Genomic DNA, 19409 nt, shown 5'->3' with positions numbered 1-19409 from the left:
CTGTTTAAAGCAACTCTACAATAAAACATTTTGAATTACATCCTAGTTTACTAGTTTCCTAGTTTTTATTAGAATATTAATGTATTAGTTTCTTGAATGTAGGACACTCTTGTATTGGCTGTAGTACTTCTGACACAAAGGAGATGTTCATGGCTTAGAAAATTGCATCATCGAAGTGGCAAATGAAAGTAAACTTGGGAAAGCAGTATTTAATTTTTAAGGGGGAAAAAGAAGCTATAAAGTAGAAATCCACCTTGGGGAAAACAATAGGAGCCTATCTATTAGACAATCAATATCTAAATTTAATTTTGAGAATGAAAAATACTTATGTGTTACTATTTTATTTCATTTTTCCAGTGTATTGAGTTTCTGGTTCTCATCATTACAATGATAAATAATATTTAAATGGTTCCAAATCAAGTGTCCTGGCTAAACACAGATGCGTGCACATGCACGCAGACACATTTGAAATTAAGGATACACAGCTAATGGTAACATGTAGATCTGAGAAAGAAATAAGGAAAATGAAGAATAAGAGTGATGACTTGGGTTTCTATGGCACCTGAAGTTTAAAACGTACTTGCCTAATGTGTGGATGAGGTAGAAAGAACTCATTAAAATCTTTGGATTTTAATCAGAAGAACTAAATTTTAATGGTTGCTTTTATGCTTATTATCTGTGTAAAGTTTGGGCAAAAATGTCCAAAGCTTTGGATTTCTCATCTGTGAGATGGATATAATGAAGAGCCCCACTGAGGATCAAAACATAATGTGCATTCAAAGCCTTGAGAAATTGTAAAGCATTGTACAGATTACAGAAATGATGGAAATAGAAATTTTGGAAATTACTCAGAGATATTAGAGATAGTTTCAGAGATGACCTGAGTATGACAGAGATAAGTGTTCTCAGTTTGTGCATGAGGAAAAGGAGGCGTGTAACAAGGGCTGTATGGTTGAGCTAGAACCGGACCCTGGAATTCTGAGTCCAGATGTGGTCGCTACTCTTTGTGCTTCACTGTGATGTTTTTGAACCAAGGTTGTATATCATTCACAGGACACAGCTGTGGTAAATTATAACCTAATGGATTTTAAGGACTTTAACACATGTAATTATTGAGTCACCTTAGCAAGAAATGCTAATATTACTGGGTGAGGCTTATATTTGTTTTTTAACACAGGTAATGAATTTGGGCATCCTGAATGGTTAGACTTTCCAAGAAAAGGAAATAATGAGAGTTATCATTATGCCAGAAGGCAGTTTCATTTAACTGATGATGACCTCCTTCGCTATAAGTTCCTAAATAACTTTGACAGGGATATGAATAAATTGGAAGAAAGATGTGGTTGGCTTTCAGCTCCACAGGTAAGCTCTTTATTCTAAATGTTGTGTTTTAGTCACCAGGGTTGCACATGCTTGGAATGGCAATCGATTTAAATCTATATGCGATCTTCTAAACACCACTTCATTATTCAGCGTGTAGTGCCCTGGAACATACTTCAGGTTGTCAAAACATGTCACTGAAGTCTCTCCAATAGATAATGAAAATCTTAAACACACTGCCCTGCTTACTTTCCTGTTTAGTTTGTTGTTGGTTAAATTTAGTAATTTTTATTTCAATTGGTTAAAATAAATGACAAAAGCTCGGTGTGGAGTCCATTTTGGAAATTGCTGTGGAAACATCTTAATTGTTTTGACTGTTTTTCTTTATATAAATAATTTTGCTGTCATAAAGGGACTACTTTGACAACATGTAGATTTCTTTATTCCTTTTTTTTCCCCCCCTTCCTTTGCTGGTCTCTAACTTGTCATCTCAATAGATGCCATTATACCTGCATGCTGTTTTGTATTTTTCATGAGCCTGACTCTCCTCTGGAATTAAAGTCTCAGTTTTCAGTAAGTTTTAGAAAATGTAATTAACAGGTGCAAATTTTATACAGGCTTTTTTTCCCTTGCAAAAATTAGCATATAGTATGTTACTTATAATCCATTTTACTTTTTACTGGTGCTATTTGAAATTACTGTTGATGTGTTTTTACTTTGGTGTCTATGATTTTTTTTTTTTAATGGTTGAACAAAGGTACTTATATATTCACCAAGATTGACTACCTGACACGAATGCCCTAATCACGTTTATTAGTAATGCAATTTCCAGAAGAGAGAGCAAAATGATGCTCCTTTTCAACAGGAACAATGTTGAATTCCAAAAGGCATGCTGTTTACTCTAGAGCCTTAGTTCACATTGCTAAATTACTAAGAGTGGTGCTGCTGATATTCATGGAAATAAGTCCTCTCAAAACCGGAGCTGCAAGAGGGTGGTGTTGAAAAAGCAAAGGCTTCTCACTGCCTACTATAAAACATGGTGTATAAAATGGGAGACTTTATAGATATAATTTCTTTTCAGACCTTCTCTTTTATTAGGAAAAAAAGATATATTGTAAAGAACATTAGGTTGCCATTGAATCTGACAAAGGTGTGCAATAATGTAAAGTTTTTAAGATACTACAATTTCAGAAATCCCAATACAATAACAATGTTACCTTTTATTTTAAAACGTAATTTTATGTACCTTACCTCATTAATCTGGGAACTAAAAGTCTTAAAGAAAATTCACTTGTAAACATCCAGAATACACACACACACACACACACACACACACACACACACACACTTTATATGTAACATAGGTACTGTATTCTTAAAACCTAAGCCACAGTGCTAATCCTCTGTGCTTTATTTGAAGTTGTCAATGACTAGTGAGATTTTTATACTCTTTAAGCAGTTTTTGAGATTTTGGTTAGTGTAGGGTTTGATATGGCAAAATTGCAACATGTTAAAAAAATATAATACATTTTCACTTGTTGGCTTAATGGCTAAGAGATCTATTAATAAAGACAAAAACAACTTTTTAATAAGTAATTTGCTTATAGCAGCATCCATAATGTAATAATGTAATATATGTGTTAATTCTTGCAGGCCTATGTGAGTGAAAAGCATGAAGCCAATAAGATCATTGCTTTTGAGAGAGCAGGTCTTCTTTTTATTTTCAACTTTCATCCAAGCAAGAGCTACACTGATTACCGAGTTGGAACAACGCTGCCAGGAAAATATCCTTTTTGTTGCTGGTGAATGTAACTGTCTGCATTCAATTATTTATTACATCATAGAGAATAAGAAAGACCAATGCAGATCTTGGTGACAGTAGCTCTCAGTTACTCTTTTGAAAAATGAGGGACTTAAAATAGTTGATAAATCTTTGCTCTGCTTGGTTATACTGAATCAATCCTCAGCTTCATTCTGGTTCTAAAATGATTCTGAACATTTTTTTAAACGATATTTTGATCCAATATGCAATTCAGGAGACAATTACAGTTTTTCTTTATGAAAATATTTTGTAAGTTTCCTTTAAGAATTGTCTCTTTTCCCTTTCTCCACTGAGAAAACAGACAAGAGCTATAAAGATAGCTTCCTTCCCTTTTCTCTTTCCTGTCTCCTCAAATGCAGGACATAGCTCACTTTTGAAGGCCTAAACTGGTACGGAATCAGGGCATTGGGAGCGTGAGCAAAGGAAATGAGAGGGAGAGTGTTTTTGATATTCTATATATTCATTTACTCATTCATTTACTTGTTTCACAGATATTTGCTGAGCACCTACCCATTGAACACCAGTGTACCAGCCCTGTGCAAGGTGCTGGAGAGACAGGAATTCTCCTGGCAGATGTAGTCACTGCCCTCGTGGAGCTTTTAAACTAGTGAAGAAGAAAAACATTAGTAATTGTAAGTTTGATCATTGTTGCAAAAGGAAAAGTGCAGTGTATTTTAAGAAGATAATGACTTACTAGATCCATGAAAAAAAAAATTACAGATTCAGGACCTAGCAACAACCCAACACAAATTTTTAAGCAGACCATAGAAATAATGTTCTTCTCCCCTGAAGCCCTCACAATGATCAATGTCTGCCACCTGAACAAGGTGGCTGATGCCAACATGAAGGCTGATGTGTCAGGATCTCTAGCTATAATAAAAGAAACCTCCTGTTCTACTGGCTCAAATGGTAAGGGAGATGTATTTTGCCACACCATCAGAAGTCCTAAGGTAGGGTGACCCCAGCACCGTGACAGTATCCTCAAGTTCCCTGGTTCATTCTGTCTTTCTGCTTCCAACTCTTAGGGTGCCACCAACACCCAAAGGATGGCACATAGTTGCAAGACAACAGCCATGGTTCCAAATGTCACCTTCTGACACGACAAAAGTCAGATAGACCTCTTTTCTCTTTTTAAGAATGAGGTCACTTAAACACATTTTCTTTCATCTTCTATTGACCAGAATTCAGTCACACATCCCCAAAGAAATGTCTAGGAAGGAGAAGCGTATTGCCATGACCGGCTGAATCAGGGGAATTACCCTGGAGTTTCCAGGAAGTGGAAAGTGGACTCAGGAAGTGGACTTCTGGGGGAAGTCGTTCCCCAGACAGACCGTTTCTCCAACAGTGAAGAAGAAAGGGCCAGTGCTGTCTAGTTAAGTAGCCTGCGGCACCTGCCACTCCCCTGCGCTGTCAGCGAGTGTGGTGAGAGGTGGTTCCCTCCCTGTGCCTGCCGGGCAGAGCACAGTTCCACGTGCCGTCAGAGCATTTAGGAGACATGGCTGTCACTGTGACGAACAGCCCCAGGGTGCCCCAGTTGACACAGAGAATGCTCCGTCAGTGTGATGGGATTTCCTGCACCAAAGATGCCCTTGTTCCCGGAAGCAAATGTACTCACCGTTTTTATAAAGAAATGCAAATAAATGCTAGACGTGTACCATCTCATACGTGACCCCTCTCAGCTCCAAACTGCTGAAGTAATGCCCCTAGACTCACTCCCCGTATACCTGAAAATGTCATATAGTCAATATGCAATCAAAATATAATTTTTTTATAATCAAACCAAAATACATTTACAGTACACTTGGGAGCTACTTTAGTCTTTGTTAAGCACTATCCTTGACCCTAAGTCAGTAGGAGAGAAGAGATGTATAAAACCGAACTAGGATGTAAGTCATAATGCAATAAATGGGAAGGGGGCAGGAATGTTCCACGGGAGAACAGGAGATAAGTAAAAGAAAAAAAAATAAAGTGAGAGAAAGAGAGAGAGAAATTGATTGATGGAGTGATTGATTTAAGGAAAAGACCTTTAAGCCTGGATCTTGAGAAATGATAAAATTGTAGTAGAAAAAATTGAGGAGGGCCATCTTAGCTGTTGGAGAACATAGAACATTCTTAGATAATGAACAGCACAATGTATTAATTGGAGAATGATGACCCTAAAAAGGAATAAAAGATAAAGCTGAAAAGATAGATTGAGATCACATAATAGAAAATTTCAATGCTATATTAATTAGTTTAGACTTTTTTCCATAGTTCTATATTGAATCACTGAAGGTTTCTGAGTTAGGGAGCTACCTGATAAGAATGTATGCTTTAGGAAAAGTTCTCACGGACCCCGTGTGTAGGAGAGCTTTCTTGAGGAAAGAGATGGGAAGTACAGATATTAAGTATGAGAAATTACAGTACATGTAAAAGATAATTAAGGCATGAGCTAAAGGAATGACAATAGGATAGAAAGAGGTATATGAGCATTTTCTTAGAGTGAAAGAACTCAGCAATTGTTTGGACTTGGGATGAAGAAGAGAAAATACAAAGTTTCACTTTAAACAAGGGGAAGAATGGTAGTGGTGTTATTACTTAGGATACCAAAGCAAGAAAGCAAGGAGGAGTAACCAGTTAGGGGAATAGAAAATATAAGTTTAGGGGCGCCTGGCTGGCTCACTTGGTAGAGCATGCGACTCTTTTTTTTTTTTTTAAGATTTTATTTATTTATTTGACAGAGAGAGACACAGCGAGAGAGGGAACACAAGCAGGGAGAGTGGTAGAGGGAGAAGCAGGCTTCCCGCCGAGCAGGGAGCCCGATGTGGGACTCCATCCCAGGACCCTGGGATCATGACTGAGCCGAAGGCAGACGCTTAACGACTGAGCCACCCAGGCGCCCAGCATGTGACTCTTGATCTCAGGTTGTGATTTCAAGCCCCATGTTGGGTGTAGAACTTACTTAAAAAAAAAGTGTATATATACACACACACACACACACACACACACACACACACACACACACACATATATAAAGAAAATATGTTTAATTTAGGATTTTGACAAATGTAAACACATAGAATATCAATGGTGATGTTTAGAAGAAAAATCTTGACTCAAGCCACGTTGATCTCCTGTGTAACTATGTAATCTATGTAATTTTAACAAATATTATTAAGTGAAAACATAAATAATAGCATATTTTATGAAGTAGAATCTACCCAAAAGTTAATTTTATTTAATGATACAATATTACACTGTACATGAAAGTCTATATTTTGTGTTTTGTTTTGTTTTTCTGAAGTGATCTCTACACTAAACACGGGGCTTGAACCCATGACCCTGAGATCAAGAGTCAGATGCTCTACCAACTGAGCCAGCCAGGCACCTTTCTAGTTTGGTTTTGATAAAACCTTGACACAAATGGAGTCTTCTGAAATTTGGTGATTTATCTAGATGTCTATAGGCATCCGTTACACAGAAATTCTCTATATTAAACACTAAATGTTTTACCTTAGTGACCCCTTTCAGAAACTGTACTCATTAAAAGCTCTAATTATGTAGACATCTGGGAAAATTGGGCCATATCTTCATATAAGTAAAACTTGAACCCTTGATCATCTATTGCATCTCTAGGAAAACCTTGAAGAAAATATTCTTGGTTCTTTTCTTAGAGGGATTTTGTTTTCTACAGATTTGTGCCCACTTAGACCTTATTTACTCTTGCCACCTTTCTCATTCTTCAATTTCTGTCAACAAGCTGTAACTAATTCCCATACGTTACCGCTTCCTCTGAGGACATTTACATTTTAATAATGGTCTCTTTGAAAACTCAAGAAATATGCAAGACCTCATGGACTGGTTATCTCATGTAATAATTGTTTTATAACAAAGATTTTTTTTTTTTTTGAGGGGAGGGGAGCAGGAGAGAATCTCCAACATACCTTAAACCACACCTAATTAGCTACAAGTTCATAACACCAGCTTTAACTCTTATATTGATCTTAAAACCTTCTGGATTTCATGATGTTCTATACTCCAGTGACCCAGTTCAGTGCAGAAATAACATTTGTAAGTTCCTCCACACATCACAGCTAACCATCAATAGAGCACATTCCAGTCCTAGGAATCTCACTATTTCACAAGGTAAGCAATTCTAGGGTTTTGTTTTTTTTTTTAAATATTGCCTTAAACGTATGAAAATAAATGCATTAATTCTGTACTCTGGCTCCAGCGCCTGTTCTACAAGCCGCCACTCAGGTCAGAAGGGCATTTAACATGCTCCTCACAGTACTTACCGCTCCCTAGTCTTCCCTCTTCCAGACCAGATGCCTCTGTTTTCTTCAGTAGATTCTCATGATACTTTCCAGACCTCTTACCATCGCATCTCCCTCATCAAAATACACTCGGCATGGTGCCCATCCCTCTTACATCATGTCTCCAGAATTAACAGCACAATATTTCAGATAGAGTCTGGCAAGTATGACTTAGAGTACCCCATTACCTCCCTTTATCTTGATACTACTCTCTTATTAATATAGTCAAAGGGAAACTAGCTTTCCTGGCAGCCATCACATTTTTTACTCATATTTGCAACCAAATAAAAATCTCTAGTTTTTCTTGATGTGTACTAACTAGTATAATATCATAGCTCCCTTATTCTTTTTTATGATTTTATTTATTTGCGAGAGAGAGAGAGCAAGCGCAAGCAGGGGGAGTGGCAGGCAGAGGGAGAAGCAGGCTTCCCCCTGAGCAGGGAGCCCAGTGCGGGGCTCGATCCCAGGACCCCGGGACCATGACCTGAGCTGAAGGCAGACGCTTAACCGACTGAACCACCCAGGCACCCTATTCAGCTAATAACTTTAACCTAAAATCCCACATTTAACATTGAACATGAAAATATATATATATTGGTTTTTTGCCTCTAACCTGTTAATGGGGAAGACAACAGTTCTCTGTCATTATGATGATTGTACTATCTTCCATAAGCAGCAGATACATCTATGCTTTCTTTCAGCTCTTATTGTTCCAAGCTTAGCTTTAAGAGTTCTTTTTATTATCCTTAGCATTTTACAAGTCTCATTTCTTTTTGGTCTTTCATCTTTCTGACTTTATTCTTATACCTTTACACGACATTGTAGCTCAGCATTATAGAATCATTTCAGATAGGGAAAGTACAAAAAGTTAGGATTTCTATGCTGTATTTTCTGACTTTGCCAAAGTGTTCTGTGCCATTGGTATTTCCAACTACTGAGCCAGTGATTTGAATACAGATTTTCACTGTGAAGAATCCACAGTGGCAAGATTGGTTATATTAATCAAGTCAAGAAATTCATCAAATTTTTAATTCCCTGGAAAGCAGGATTTGGTGCCAGAACAAATTGAAAGTTTCTAAAGAAGTCATTTGAACTTCTTCTGTCACTGTGAAAGATAAACCTGCGAACAGGTAACATGTCTGAATTCTTGAGCAGTTCCATTTTTTGAACCCGTATATCCAGTATATCAAATAGCAAGACATCAACTTTCACTCAAATCTGTGGAGGATGGGTGGTGACTGTCTTCCCAAGAAACTGTTGTAAGGTGAACTATTTTGGGGATAATGCCAGGCAAAGCAGAAGAAACACTTAAAGGATGCCTTTAACTATCACTTCAAAATGAGATGATACATTTTGGAAAGCTAAAAGAGAAATCGGATTTGTATCACTAAGGTTTTGGAATGTGGTCTTAAAGGTGACAGCTAAAAGGCATAGTATTGTTTCTGCAACAAGAATCTATAGCCGTATTCTAGAAAATTAAAAAAAAAAACACACACACACACAAAAACCCTTTGCTTATATACTATCTCACGTTGGTCTTTTTAGCTGCTGATCTTCAATGTAATAACCACCAACATTCTTTAATTAGTAAATAGCAACGTGTGTGATGCAGAACTCAGATCTAAACATATAGACAAGTAGGCTGGTCATACATTTCATACCTAGGAAGATAAAACACACTCTCTTAATGTGTTATATTTACCTATGATTTCACATTGTTTAGCTGTGGAGAAAGAAAGAAAAAAAACATAATGCCCTTTATATTATCAGAATCATCGCTGTCTTTCTTGCATTACATCTCTTCACTTAGAACGATACCAAATCAGCATTGAATCAAAAGGAAAACTGCTAAGCCCCCAAGGACAAACCGTTCCTTCTAATCCGTTTTGAAGAACATAAATGATGATACCATATTTTGAGCAGTGCCAAGGAAAGTGGGTGTTAGGGGACCTCAAGGCCCTTCTGTTTGCTGGCCATTTTTAGTAAGTATCTAGTTTCATATTCCCAGCGGCCCTATAAGATAGGTTGTGTTGGCCTTGTGGGACAGGTCAGTAAACCAAGGCCTTTAAGTCACTACCTACCTCCGCTCCAGCACCTAGCTGCAGCGGTTGAGCAGGGTACTGCAAAGCTCGTGTTCTCTCTACTGCATCAGGGCACCCCTTCTCTTCACGGCTGCCTGTGTGTGGTTGGTGTGGGTAGCAACGGTGGTATTGCCGATGATGACTCATTCCTGCTACGCTCAAAATAACTTCTGCATAGTTCTGGAGGCAATAGGTAACCTGAGAAAATGAACTGTACATCCCGTATATCAGATACACAAATTCATGGCACAGGCGAGCTTCTCTCTCTTCAGCTAACTGCCTTCACGCCTCATTCGTACGGCGTGTGTCTTAGTATGTGCAGATTCATACTGTTCTGAGAGCGTAAACAACACCAAAATCAAATGTTTTTTCAATTGTCACCATGCTGAGATGGGGGTGGAAATAAAAGTCTAATAGCAGCCCCCTTTCCAAATGGCGTTTCAAACTGTTACAATACTGAAATGTTAAGAGGAGAGTGATCATAAAGGATGGCTTGTGAAAACGATGTGAATCCCAGCCAAAAATATTTAAAGCTAAGGTAACAGATGAGTAAATAGTTGAATTTGACCTGAGATCTTTGAAATGTTTTCATTAAACTGCCTCAAGATGTACTTTTTAAAATGTAAATTCAGACTCTGACATTTGCAACCTGTACACAGAGTTTCTAATGAGCAAATAAGGTCACTGGGATGATTCACTGGAGTGTGATTGCTGAAGGCAGAGACGTTGCTGTGAGTTGCTTAGTCTACAGAAGCCTTTGAAGCACGGTTATGTAACACTCTGTGTTTATTGGAATCTATGCTTTATGCAACAAATAAAAACAAAGGGCTTAATTTAGGATTAGCTAAATGCCACATTCCATCAAGAATTTATATATAAAGGTTAATTTCTGAACCAAGAAAAATAGAGCATCTCAACTTTCTAGTTTTCCAGGTTATATATGTTTTGGTTTAAAAAAAAAAAACACCTTAAAAAAATACAAGGTTTTCTCATAAAAGATCTACAACAATCACTTTGAACAGATGCAAGCACGTTTTTTTTTCCTTTGTGTGTGTGTGTATGTGTGAGTGTGTATGTGTGCTTTTGCTCTATGCTACAATTTAAAGGTGCTATTCTTTATGTGAACAGAGATGATCCTACTAACAATTTCATATTTAATGTAGGTCCTACTTTTGTTTTTATAGCTTCAAAATGGATGTGCATTCATTGCCAGGTTAGCCCTCTTTAATTTCAAGATGACAGTAATACTTTTAAACATTATCTAGAGGTCTTTTTGATCATTTTTTATTGTTAAATATTGTCCAAAAATCCCTGTGATTTAATGATAATGACGAATGCATCTACCCACCCCCACTGGCAATAAAGAGCCTATGATTTAGCATCATTTTTCTACCCAGGAATTTAAGATGAATCACAAAGTAAGAAAAATATTTTGCATGATAAAAATATTGCAACTGCTATAACAGTTTTAGATTGGCTTAATATATATTCATAAGACTATAGGCAGTAATGAATAATGAGCAGGCCCTTAAAACACAAATGGTTTTAGGTGGGGTTTTTTTTTCTCTCTCTCTTTTTTTTTTTCCTTAAATATCTGAGTACTGTTTCAGGGTTCGTGTTCTGAGATATTCAACAGCATTTCTGGGTTTTTTTTTGCTTCATAGCTCCGTTGTGTGGTAATGGTCTCCTTGGTTCCAGAAATTCATCTAACAATAGCTCAGTCAAGATTTCTATCCTCTATTTCTTGTCCTTCTATGGGAAAAAAGAAATCAGAAACATTATTGTAACCGTTAAAAACAATACACACATACATAACAATTGTATCGCTAATGAGGAGAAAAACATTTGTGCCAAGGTTGATTATTTTTACCAATTTGTAAAAAGAGGTACTAATATGTGGAAATTCTGAGGTATGTGGTACTACAATGTGGAAACTCTGAGGTACGTGTAAGACTAAGAGTCTTATCCACACATCAGCAATTATATCTTTAGTTAAAATGTGTTAGGTATTCACACATAAAGCTAAATTTCTGTTGGATGGACGATGATGAATAGAAGGATGGGCAATCAGAAGTGGATGGATGGATGGATGGATGGATGGTTGAGTGTTGGATAGATGAAAGGATGAACAGACTGATGGATGATGTGGATAGATGGAGGTTACAGTTACCTAATGGCAAAAGAACCCCTGGGGTTTTTAAAATTAAATAAAGTACAAAGATTACTAGAATTTATTGTTTTTCCTTTCAAGTAGATTTTTAATTAAATGGTAGAAAGGAAAAATTGATAAAATATTATCAATAAGATGCATCATGATTTTGTACAACTCAAAATTAATACAATAAAATGTATTGTCAGAATACTTGTGAACAGACTTTCATAATAAGATCTACCATCCATTACAAACTTATTATATGCCTTGTAGTCTGCAAGCACTTTACACTTATTATCTCATTTAGTAAACCTTTTCCTTTCCTAGCAAACAGTATTGCAAATATGGAAGAACTACAATGAAAACATTGGCCAAAAAAATTCCATATCTAACCTTTCTTTTAAAATAGTCCTTTATTTAATCAGTCCAAAAACAGATCATTCTCTACTAATTAAAAAAATAATTGTATAATTGTATTCATCACCTTTCTTTATATCTGATGCCAGTGGTCTTTAATTAGAGCATTCTGTGTCTAAAATAAATTTCTAATATTGAATGTTAAATTACTTTTTCCTTCTGGATCTCAGTAGAAATTAGCCTTTTTCTTTTTTTTTTTCAGTAAATATCTCCTGCCTGCCATAAAGCTGTTTAGATCTTCTCTAAATGAGGTATTTTCATTTTCGTCATTTTCTGTTAAACTATTCTAACTCAGAATCTCACAGGGTCAAACTGAGTAGTCAGTGTTTTATTTATATGTGAAAATAGTACCTGAATACTCCAGAAGATTCTTAAAATGAAGGAATGATATAATTACTGGTTCACTGTAAGTATTTAAGGGCTGCCAAGAATATCTTGGTGCTGCAACCAAAGGAAGAGTTTGTCTCTCCAGAGAAAAATGAACACTGTTCTTGGAAACAGTGGCTTCAGTTATAACCATGTGTAAGAATCATTTCTAATTCTATTAATGTAGTATTTCTTGGCCTAATGGTGGAAAAATACCTAATTAATTCCTATTATGTCTGTGAAGTTTACTTGTGAAATTAATTGATCCTTTTTGGTTGTTATATGGCATTAATTGCTGAATTAGGAAAGTATTCTTTAGATATTATTGAGAAAAATTATTTAATTAATGTATAACTTAATGAAATGCAATCATATTAGCTTTTACTGGTGCACAATAAGTGTTTCATTATGGGAACATTAAAACAAAATTATTTTGTCTGTAGAATTATAAACGTTACTGTAATTTTTTTCTCCATCCATTTATATTTAGAGATAGTCCATTGTTTTCACTTTACTACCTTCCCTTTCAACACTCTTCCTTTCTTTCCAGCTAAGGAAAACAAGAAAAATAAGTTTCTCTGATGGTAGCATTCTTTTCGGATTCTGAAACATTGTTTTTTTCAGTTTGTGGTCTTACTCTAACATTTTTGTGTCCCAGAGACTCACTAGTTCTAAGTATTTCCAGTTCTTATATGTGTAAATGTAGAGAAATTTGTTCTTACTATTAGGATAGTGGGTAAAAGCATGGGCTCTTCGATGGAGTAAGAAAGACTGTCTAAGGGTTCAAGTTCCGTCTCTCCCACTTACCAGTGTTATAAAAGTAACCTCACTGTTTCTTAGTTTCCTCATCTTTAAAACACCTACTTGTAGAATTATTGTCAGAATTAAATGAGTTAATGCATATGAAAGGCTTAGCAACAGTGTCCTGCTCAGGCTGTAAGCTCAGGCAGTTCACCTGCTCTGCTCATCATTACTGGCTCTAAAAATGCCTTAGAGGGGCGCCTGGGTGGCTCAGTCCTTAAGCATCTGCCTTCAGCTCAGGTCATGATCCCAGGGTCCTGGGATCGAGCCCTGTCAGGCTCCCTGCTCGGTGGGGAGCCTGATTTTCCCTCTCCCACTCCCCCTGCTTGTGTTCCCTCTCTAGCTGTGTCTCTCTCTGTCAAATAAATAAATAAAATCTTCAAAAATCAATCAGTCAGTCAATCAATCAATAAAATAAAAATGCCTTAGAAATTTGGTAATGAAGGAAAGGAAAGGATGAGAGGAGTATGTATTAATGCTCTCTATTACCTACATGCTCTGGTCCTACTTTTTTCATTTCCTATTCCCCAGTTCACCACCACAAGGTGATTTCGGTCCTGTCACAGTCTTGGAATTAAGTCTTCTGCTTCTGGCTAATTCCTTTCTACACTTTTGCATTATTGGCTCATCTTTCTTCCTTACCCCCTTGCAGCACTATCGTGAGTTCCCTTTCCTCTGTACCTACTTTGTCCCATCTTTTTCCCTCAGGTCCAAATCCAGTTATTTATTCTGTTTCCTTCCTTGCACTCTTCCCTTGAAGAACTCACATATGCTCCTGGCTTCAACCCTGTGTAGACGGCCCCTAATCACCCCTCCTACGTCGATGTTTGCCTTATTCACCAACTGTAATTTTGTGATATTTAATGACCATTAGGAAATACCCAGCACATGGAATCATGAATTTTTGAGAGGTAGCAGAACTCTAGCATGACCTGGTTCAGCCCATTGAAATTAGATAAAATCGGTTGGTTTAGAAGATATACTTTAGGACATGGTTTCCAAATTAGTACCAAACATCAAAGTACCAAACCATAACACTTTACAGTGTGTGAATGCTTTTATTTACATTGACTCTTCTTATCTTATCATCACATCATTTTAGTGATATGGATCAGGCAAGTATTCTTATCCTCAACCTAAATATGAACACTAGAAAGATTTATAACTTTCACAAGATCAGATTCCTAATAAGGGAATAAATGTGATTTAAATCTACTTCCCCTAATTTCAGCATTGTTTTTCATGTGAGCACCAGATAATTCACTTTTTTGTTGCCCTGTTGAAATGCCATTAAAGTAGGTAAAGCATGTCTCACTAATTACAATTTTATGTTTCCTTTGCGTTTCTTTGTAAGAGTTAATGATGCCTCTGGCTAAATGTCATTTCTCTGCAGTGTTATACTGTCCTCGTTTCTAACACACTTATAAGCACAGATCAGTTTAAATGGGATATTTTTTGAACAAATATACTCATTTTAAAAATAAACATTTTAGGGGCGCTTGGGTGGCTCAGTTAAGCATCCGATTCTTGATTTCAGCTCAGGTCATGATCTCAGGGTCATGAGATGGAGCACTGGGCTCCCCACTGGGCATAGTGCCTGCTTAAAATTCTTTCTCTCCCTCTCCCTCTCCCCCTCCGCCCCTCACTCTCACGCTGTCTCTCTCTCTCTCATATACAAGTAAGGAAACAAACAGACTTTTTAAGGATAAAGTAACTTTTTGAGGAAAAAGATGATACTCAAATTTTTTATTAAACCAGGATATAAACCTAAGTATATTTCAGCTTCAAGTGCTGACTGGGAAAGTGTGGATCCTGAAGGATATTAGAGGATAAAAGGGTTTGGAGACTAACAGCCCATGAAACAGGGGAAAGAACACTTTACAAAGAGGTGAAAGATAAGAGTTCTGCTTTCATCAGCTTTCTTGATAAGCTGTTGCTCATATTCTTTCTTGAGCAGTGGAAGTTATGACCTGTATGCTGGTTCCATATTACCGGCATAGACTTACAGCATGGGAGGTCTAATTTGTTTTAGCCACACACGATAGATACAGTCTTGGACAGATTTAGGGAGATGAGCCTCCATGTAGATCTATATTAGAAGCATATAACTGTATATATTTCCTTTTCTCACCTTAATTTTGAATGTAGGAAATTCATCCCTGGTGACATTTTGTCTGCTGGCTGCCTCAGACAATTTACCTAAAGAATACATAGAATCCTATCACTGTACTCGATTAACTCTCTCATGACCATAATAGTCTCATCACTTCGGAATTTTAATAATAATTGGATGGTCTAAATAAAACTCACATTTGTGAAATAACTATAAAATAAATAATTAAATCTACATAAAATCTGGTTCAAAACCTGCCAGAAATTTTGCTCATTTGGATTATATAAGTCATTTCCATGTCTAACCTATCATGACCAAAACGTTTGTTGATTTCGTTTTGAATGGTACAAACATGTACTTTGCAGAAATAACTTAGCCACTTTACTCTTTGCTTGTATTATTTCCTCTCTCTACCCAGTAAGGTTAAACCAATATGATTGTTTTAAAGATGATTGCAAACTACTATATTAGATTTATTGTGCCCCTGGAAAATATATTTATTAGCAGTCACTTGTGTGTTTAAAGCTCTCGCACTCATTTTTTTAGTGCCTATGGGGAAATGTTTACTTTGAATCTTTTCCCTCACAATCATTAATCTGGGTACAGTTATAATAGTTATGGGCTGGGTGCCCAGAAATACTCAGGAATAACTGGGAGTGATGGGGCACACACATACGCCTGCAGGCTTTTCTTTATAATTTTTCATGAGAAGCTAGCTCAGCCCATTCTCAATCTGAAGCACTGAGTGGGCCCTAGAATATTATGATTTTCTGTTTGGCCTGAAACTTATAAAAGAAAGAGGAATATACATTAACTATACATGTAAGTTATGACTTCAAATAAATAATATTTACTACCAACACTAAGATAATCAGTTTTCAAATGTTTAAGTATTTTAATGTTCACAAACTTTGCAGTCTTTCAATGGCAGATGGTGGGAGAGTGGTAGAACATATTATCCCTAGATGTATATCCTGGCCCTGCAAAATTATTTTTTTAGTATTATTATGTTATGTTAGTCACCATACATTACATCATTAGTTTTTGATGTACTGTTCCATGATTCATTGTTTGCATATAACACCCAGTGCTCCATTCAATACATGCCCTCTTTAATACCCATCACCAGGCTAACCCATCCCCCTACCCCCCTCCCCTCTAGAGCCCTCAGTTTGTTTCTCAGAGTCCATAGTCTCTCATGGTTCGTCTCCCCATCCGATTTCCCCCCTTCATTCTTCTCTTCCTGCTATCTTCTTCTTTCTTTTTTTTTTTTTTTAGCATATAATATATTATTTGTTTCAGAGGTACAGGTCTGTGATTCATCAGTCTTACACAATTCACAGCGCTCACCATAGCACATACCCTCCCCAATGTCTATCACCCAGCCGCCCCATCCCTGCCACCCCCCACCACTCCAGCAACCCTCAGTTTGTTTCCTGAGATTAAGAATTCCTCATATCAGTGAGGTCATATGATACATGTCTTTCTCTGATTGACTTATTTCGCTCAGCATAATACCCTCCAGTTCTATCCACGTTGTTGCAAATGGCAAGATTTCACTCCTTTTGATGGCTGCATAATATTCCATTGTATATATATACCACATCTTCTTTATCCATTCATCTGTCAATGGACATCTTGGCTCTTTCCATAGTTTGGCTATTGTGGACATTGCTGCTATAAACATCAGAGTGCACGTACCCCTTCAGATCCCTACATTTGTATCTTTGGGGTAAATACCCAGTAGTGCAATTCCTGGGTTGTATGATAGCTCTATTTTCAACTTTTTGAGGAACCTCCATACTGTTTTCCAGAGTGGCTGCACCAGCTTGCATTCCCACCAACAGTGTAGGAGAGTTCCCCTTTCTCCGCATCCCCGCCAACATCTGTCATTTCCTGACTTGTTAATTTTAGCCATTCTGACTGGTGTGAAGTGATATCTCATTGAGGTTTTGATTTGGATTTCCCTGATGCTGAGCGGTGTTGAGCACTTTTTCATGTGTCTGTTGGCCATTTGGGTGTCTTCTTTGGAAAAATGTCTGTTCATGTCTTCTGCCCATTTCTTGATTGGATCATTTGTTCTTTGGGTGTTGAGTTTAAGATGTTCTTCGGGTGTTGAGTTTAAGAAGTTCTTTATAGATTTTGGGTACTAGCCTTTTATCTGATATGTCATTTGCAAATATCTTCTCCCATTCTGTCGGTTGTCTTTTGGTTTTGTTGACTGTTTCTTTTGCTGTGCAAAAGCTTTCTATCTTGATGAAGTCCCAATAGTTCATTTTTGCCCTTGCTTCCCTTGTCTTTGGCAATGTTTCTGGGAAGAAGTTGCAGCTGAGGTCGAAGAGGCTGCTGCCTGTGTTCTCCTTTAGGATTTTGATGAACTCCTGTTTCACATTTAGGTCTTTCAACCATTTTGAGTCTATTTTTGTGTGTGGTGTAAGGAAATGGTCCAGTTTCATTCTTCTGCATGTGGCTGTCCAATTTTCCCAACACCATTTGTTGAAGAGACTGTTTTTTTTCATAATTCCATAAAGAATGTCCATTCTTTCCTGCTTTGTCGAAGATTAGTTGACCATAGAGTTGAGGGTCCATTTCTGGGCTCTCTCTTCTGTTCCGCAGATCTATGTGTCTTTTTTTGTGCCAGTACCATACTGTCTTGATGATGACAGCTTTGTAATAGAGCTGCAAGTCCGGAATTGTGATGCCACCAGCTTTGCTTTTCTTTTTCAACATTCCTCTTGCTATTCAGGGTCTTTTTCTGGTTCCATACAAATTTTAGGATTATTTGTTCCATTTCTTTGAAAAAAGTTGATGGTATTTTGATAGGGATTGCATTGAATGTGTAGATTGCTCTAGGTAGCATTGACATCTTCACAATATTTGTTCTTCCAATCCATGAGCATGGAACATTTTTCCATTTCTTTGTGTCTTCCTCAATTTCTTTCATGAGTATTTTATAGTTTTCTGAGTACAGATTCTTTGCCTCTTTGGTTAGATTTATTCCTAGGTATCTTACGGTTTTGGGTGCAATTGTAAATGGGATCGACTCCTTAATTTCACTTTCTTCTGTCTTGTTGTTGGTGTATAGGAATGCCACTGATTTCTGTGCATTGATTTTCTATCCTGCCACTTGACTGAATTCCTGTATGAGTTCTAGCAGTTTTGGGGTGGAGTCTTTGGGGCGAAATTATTTTTTATATATTTTTGTTATATATATTACACATACATATGTATATGTATGGTTTTTGACTAGTCATTTTGATGTTGTATACTTAAGTTCAATCGTCTGTATAAAAAAGCTAACTGATGAGGTTGATAATGCAGGTTTTTATATGCTGACTTTAGTAAATGTGTAATCAATCATCCACTTCAAATAACAAATATATAAAATGTCTATCTCCAGGGCTCATACTGATTAGTTATTCACTTTAAGAATTAACTACTTCAAACTGACATGCATTTGTTTTACTATTGTGACTTCTCCAAAAAGAAGGAAAAAAATCTTTTAAAATGTCCAGGTAAAACTTAATAGATAATGAAATGGGATTGTGTTAGAAGGGATATTGTACAGTTCTGAAATGTTAACTCTATAAAACAAGGGAAGAAAATCAAGGTTGGTTTTTTATAACCAAAGTAGTATTAAATTATTTCTTCAGGTTTAGCAAAAGCATGCATAGATCAAAACCCAAGAAGGTTACAGTTATATTCCGATAATGAAAAGATCCACTCAATAAATATGCCGGGTACTAATCTAGGTCCTAGGTGGCTGGGAGGTGAGAGGCGGGGTGGGTAAAGACAGAAATCCCTTATAAAAATTGTATTTTTTTTTAAGATTTTATTTATTTGACAGAGACACAGCGAGAAAGGGAACACAAGCAGGGGGCATGGGAGAGGGAGAAGCAGGCTTCCCGCTGAGCAGGGAGCCTGATGCGGGGCTCAATCCCAGGACCCTGGGATCATGAACTGAGCCGAAGGCAGACGCTTAATGACTGAGCCACACAGGTGCCCCAGGAAGTAATTCTTAATATGAATTTGCATCAGACCT

The 19409-nt window shown here is 37.0% G+C and overlaps 1 protein-coding gene across 7 annotated transcripts in view; it reads left to right on the top strand.

Annotated features, from left to right (window-relative positions):
• Positions 1 to 19409, top strand: part of GBE1 (1,4-alpha-glucan branching enzyme 1) — a 278711-nt gene that overhangs the window by 240456 nt on the left and 18846 nt on the right. For 2 of the 7 annotated variants that reach the window (XR_013442827.1, XR_013442857.1), the window contains exons 13-16: positions 1178 to 1362; positions 2974 to 3128; positions 3634 to 3774; positions 12290 to 12338. Coding sequence is in view for 1 of the 7 variants with exons in the window: in XM_078059397.1 (XP_077915523.1) it covers positions 1178 to 1362; positions 2974 to 3106 (318 nt within the window). In the remaining 6 variants the exon portion in view is untranslated. Of the gene's footprint in view, positions 1 to 1177; positions 1363 to 2973; positions 3129 to 3633; positions 5029 to 9247; positions 9420 to 10702; positions 10732 to 12289; positions 12339 to 19409 lie in introns of all 7 variants that reach the window. The other 5 variants (XR_013442815.1, XR_013442829.1, XR_013442854.1 and 2 more) reach the window with 5 other exon arrangements.

This window comes from Halichoerus grypus, chromosome 1 (genome assembly GCF_964656455.1).
Source record: "Halichoerus grypus chromosome 1, mHalGry1.hap1.1, whole genome shotgun sequence".
In the NCBI taxonomy this organism is placed as follows: domain Eukaryota; kingdom Metazoa; phylum Chordata; class Mammalia; order Carnivora; family Phocidae; genus Halichoerus; species Halichoerus grypus.
The sequence above is the reverse complement of the archived record's forward strand: the minus strand, read 5'-3'. Positions and strand labels throughout refer to the sequence as shown.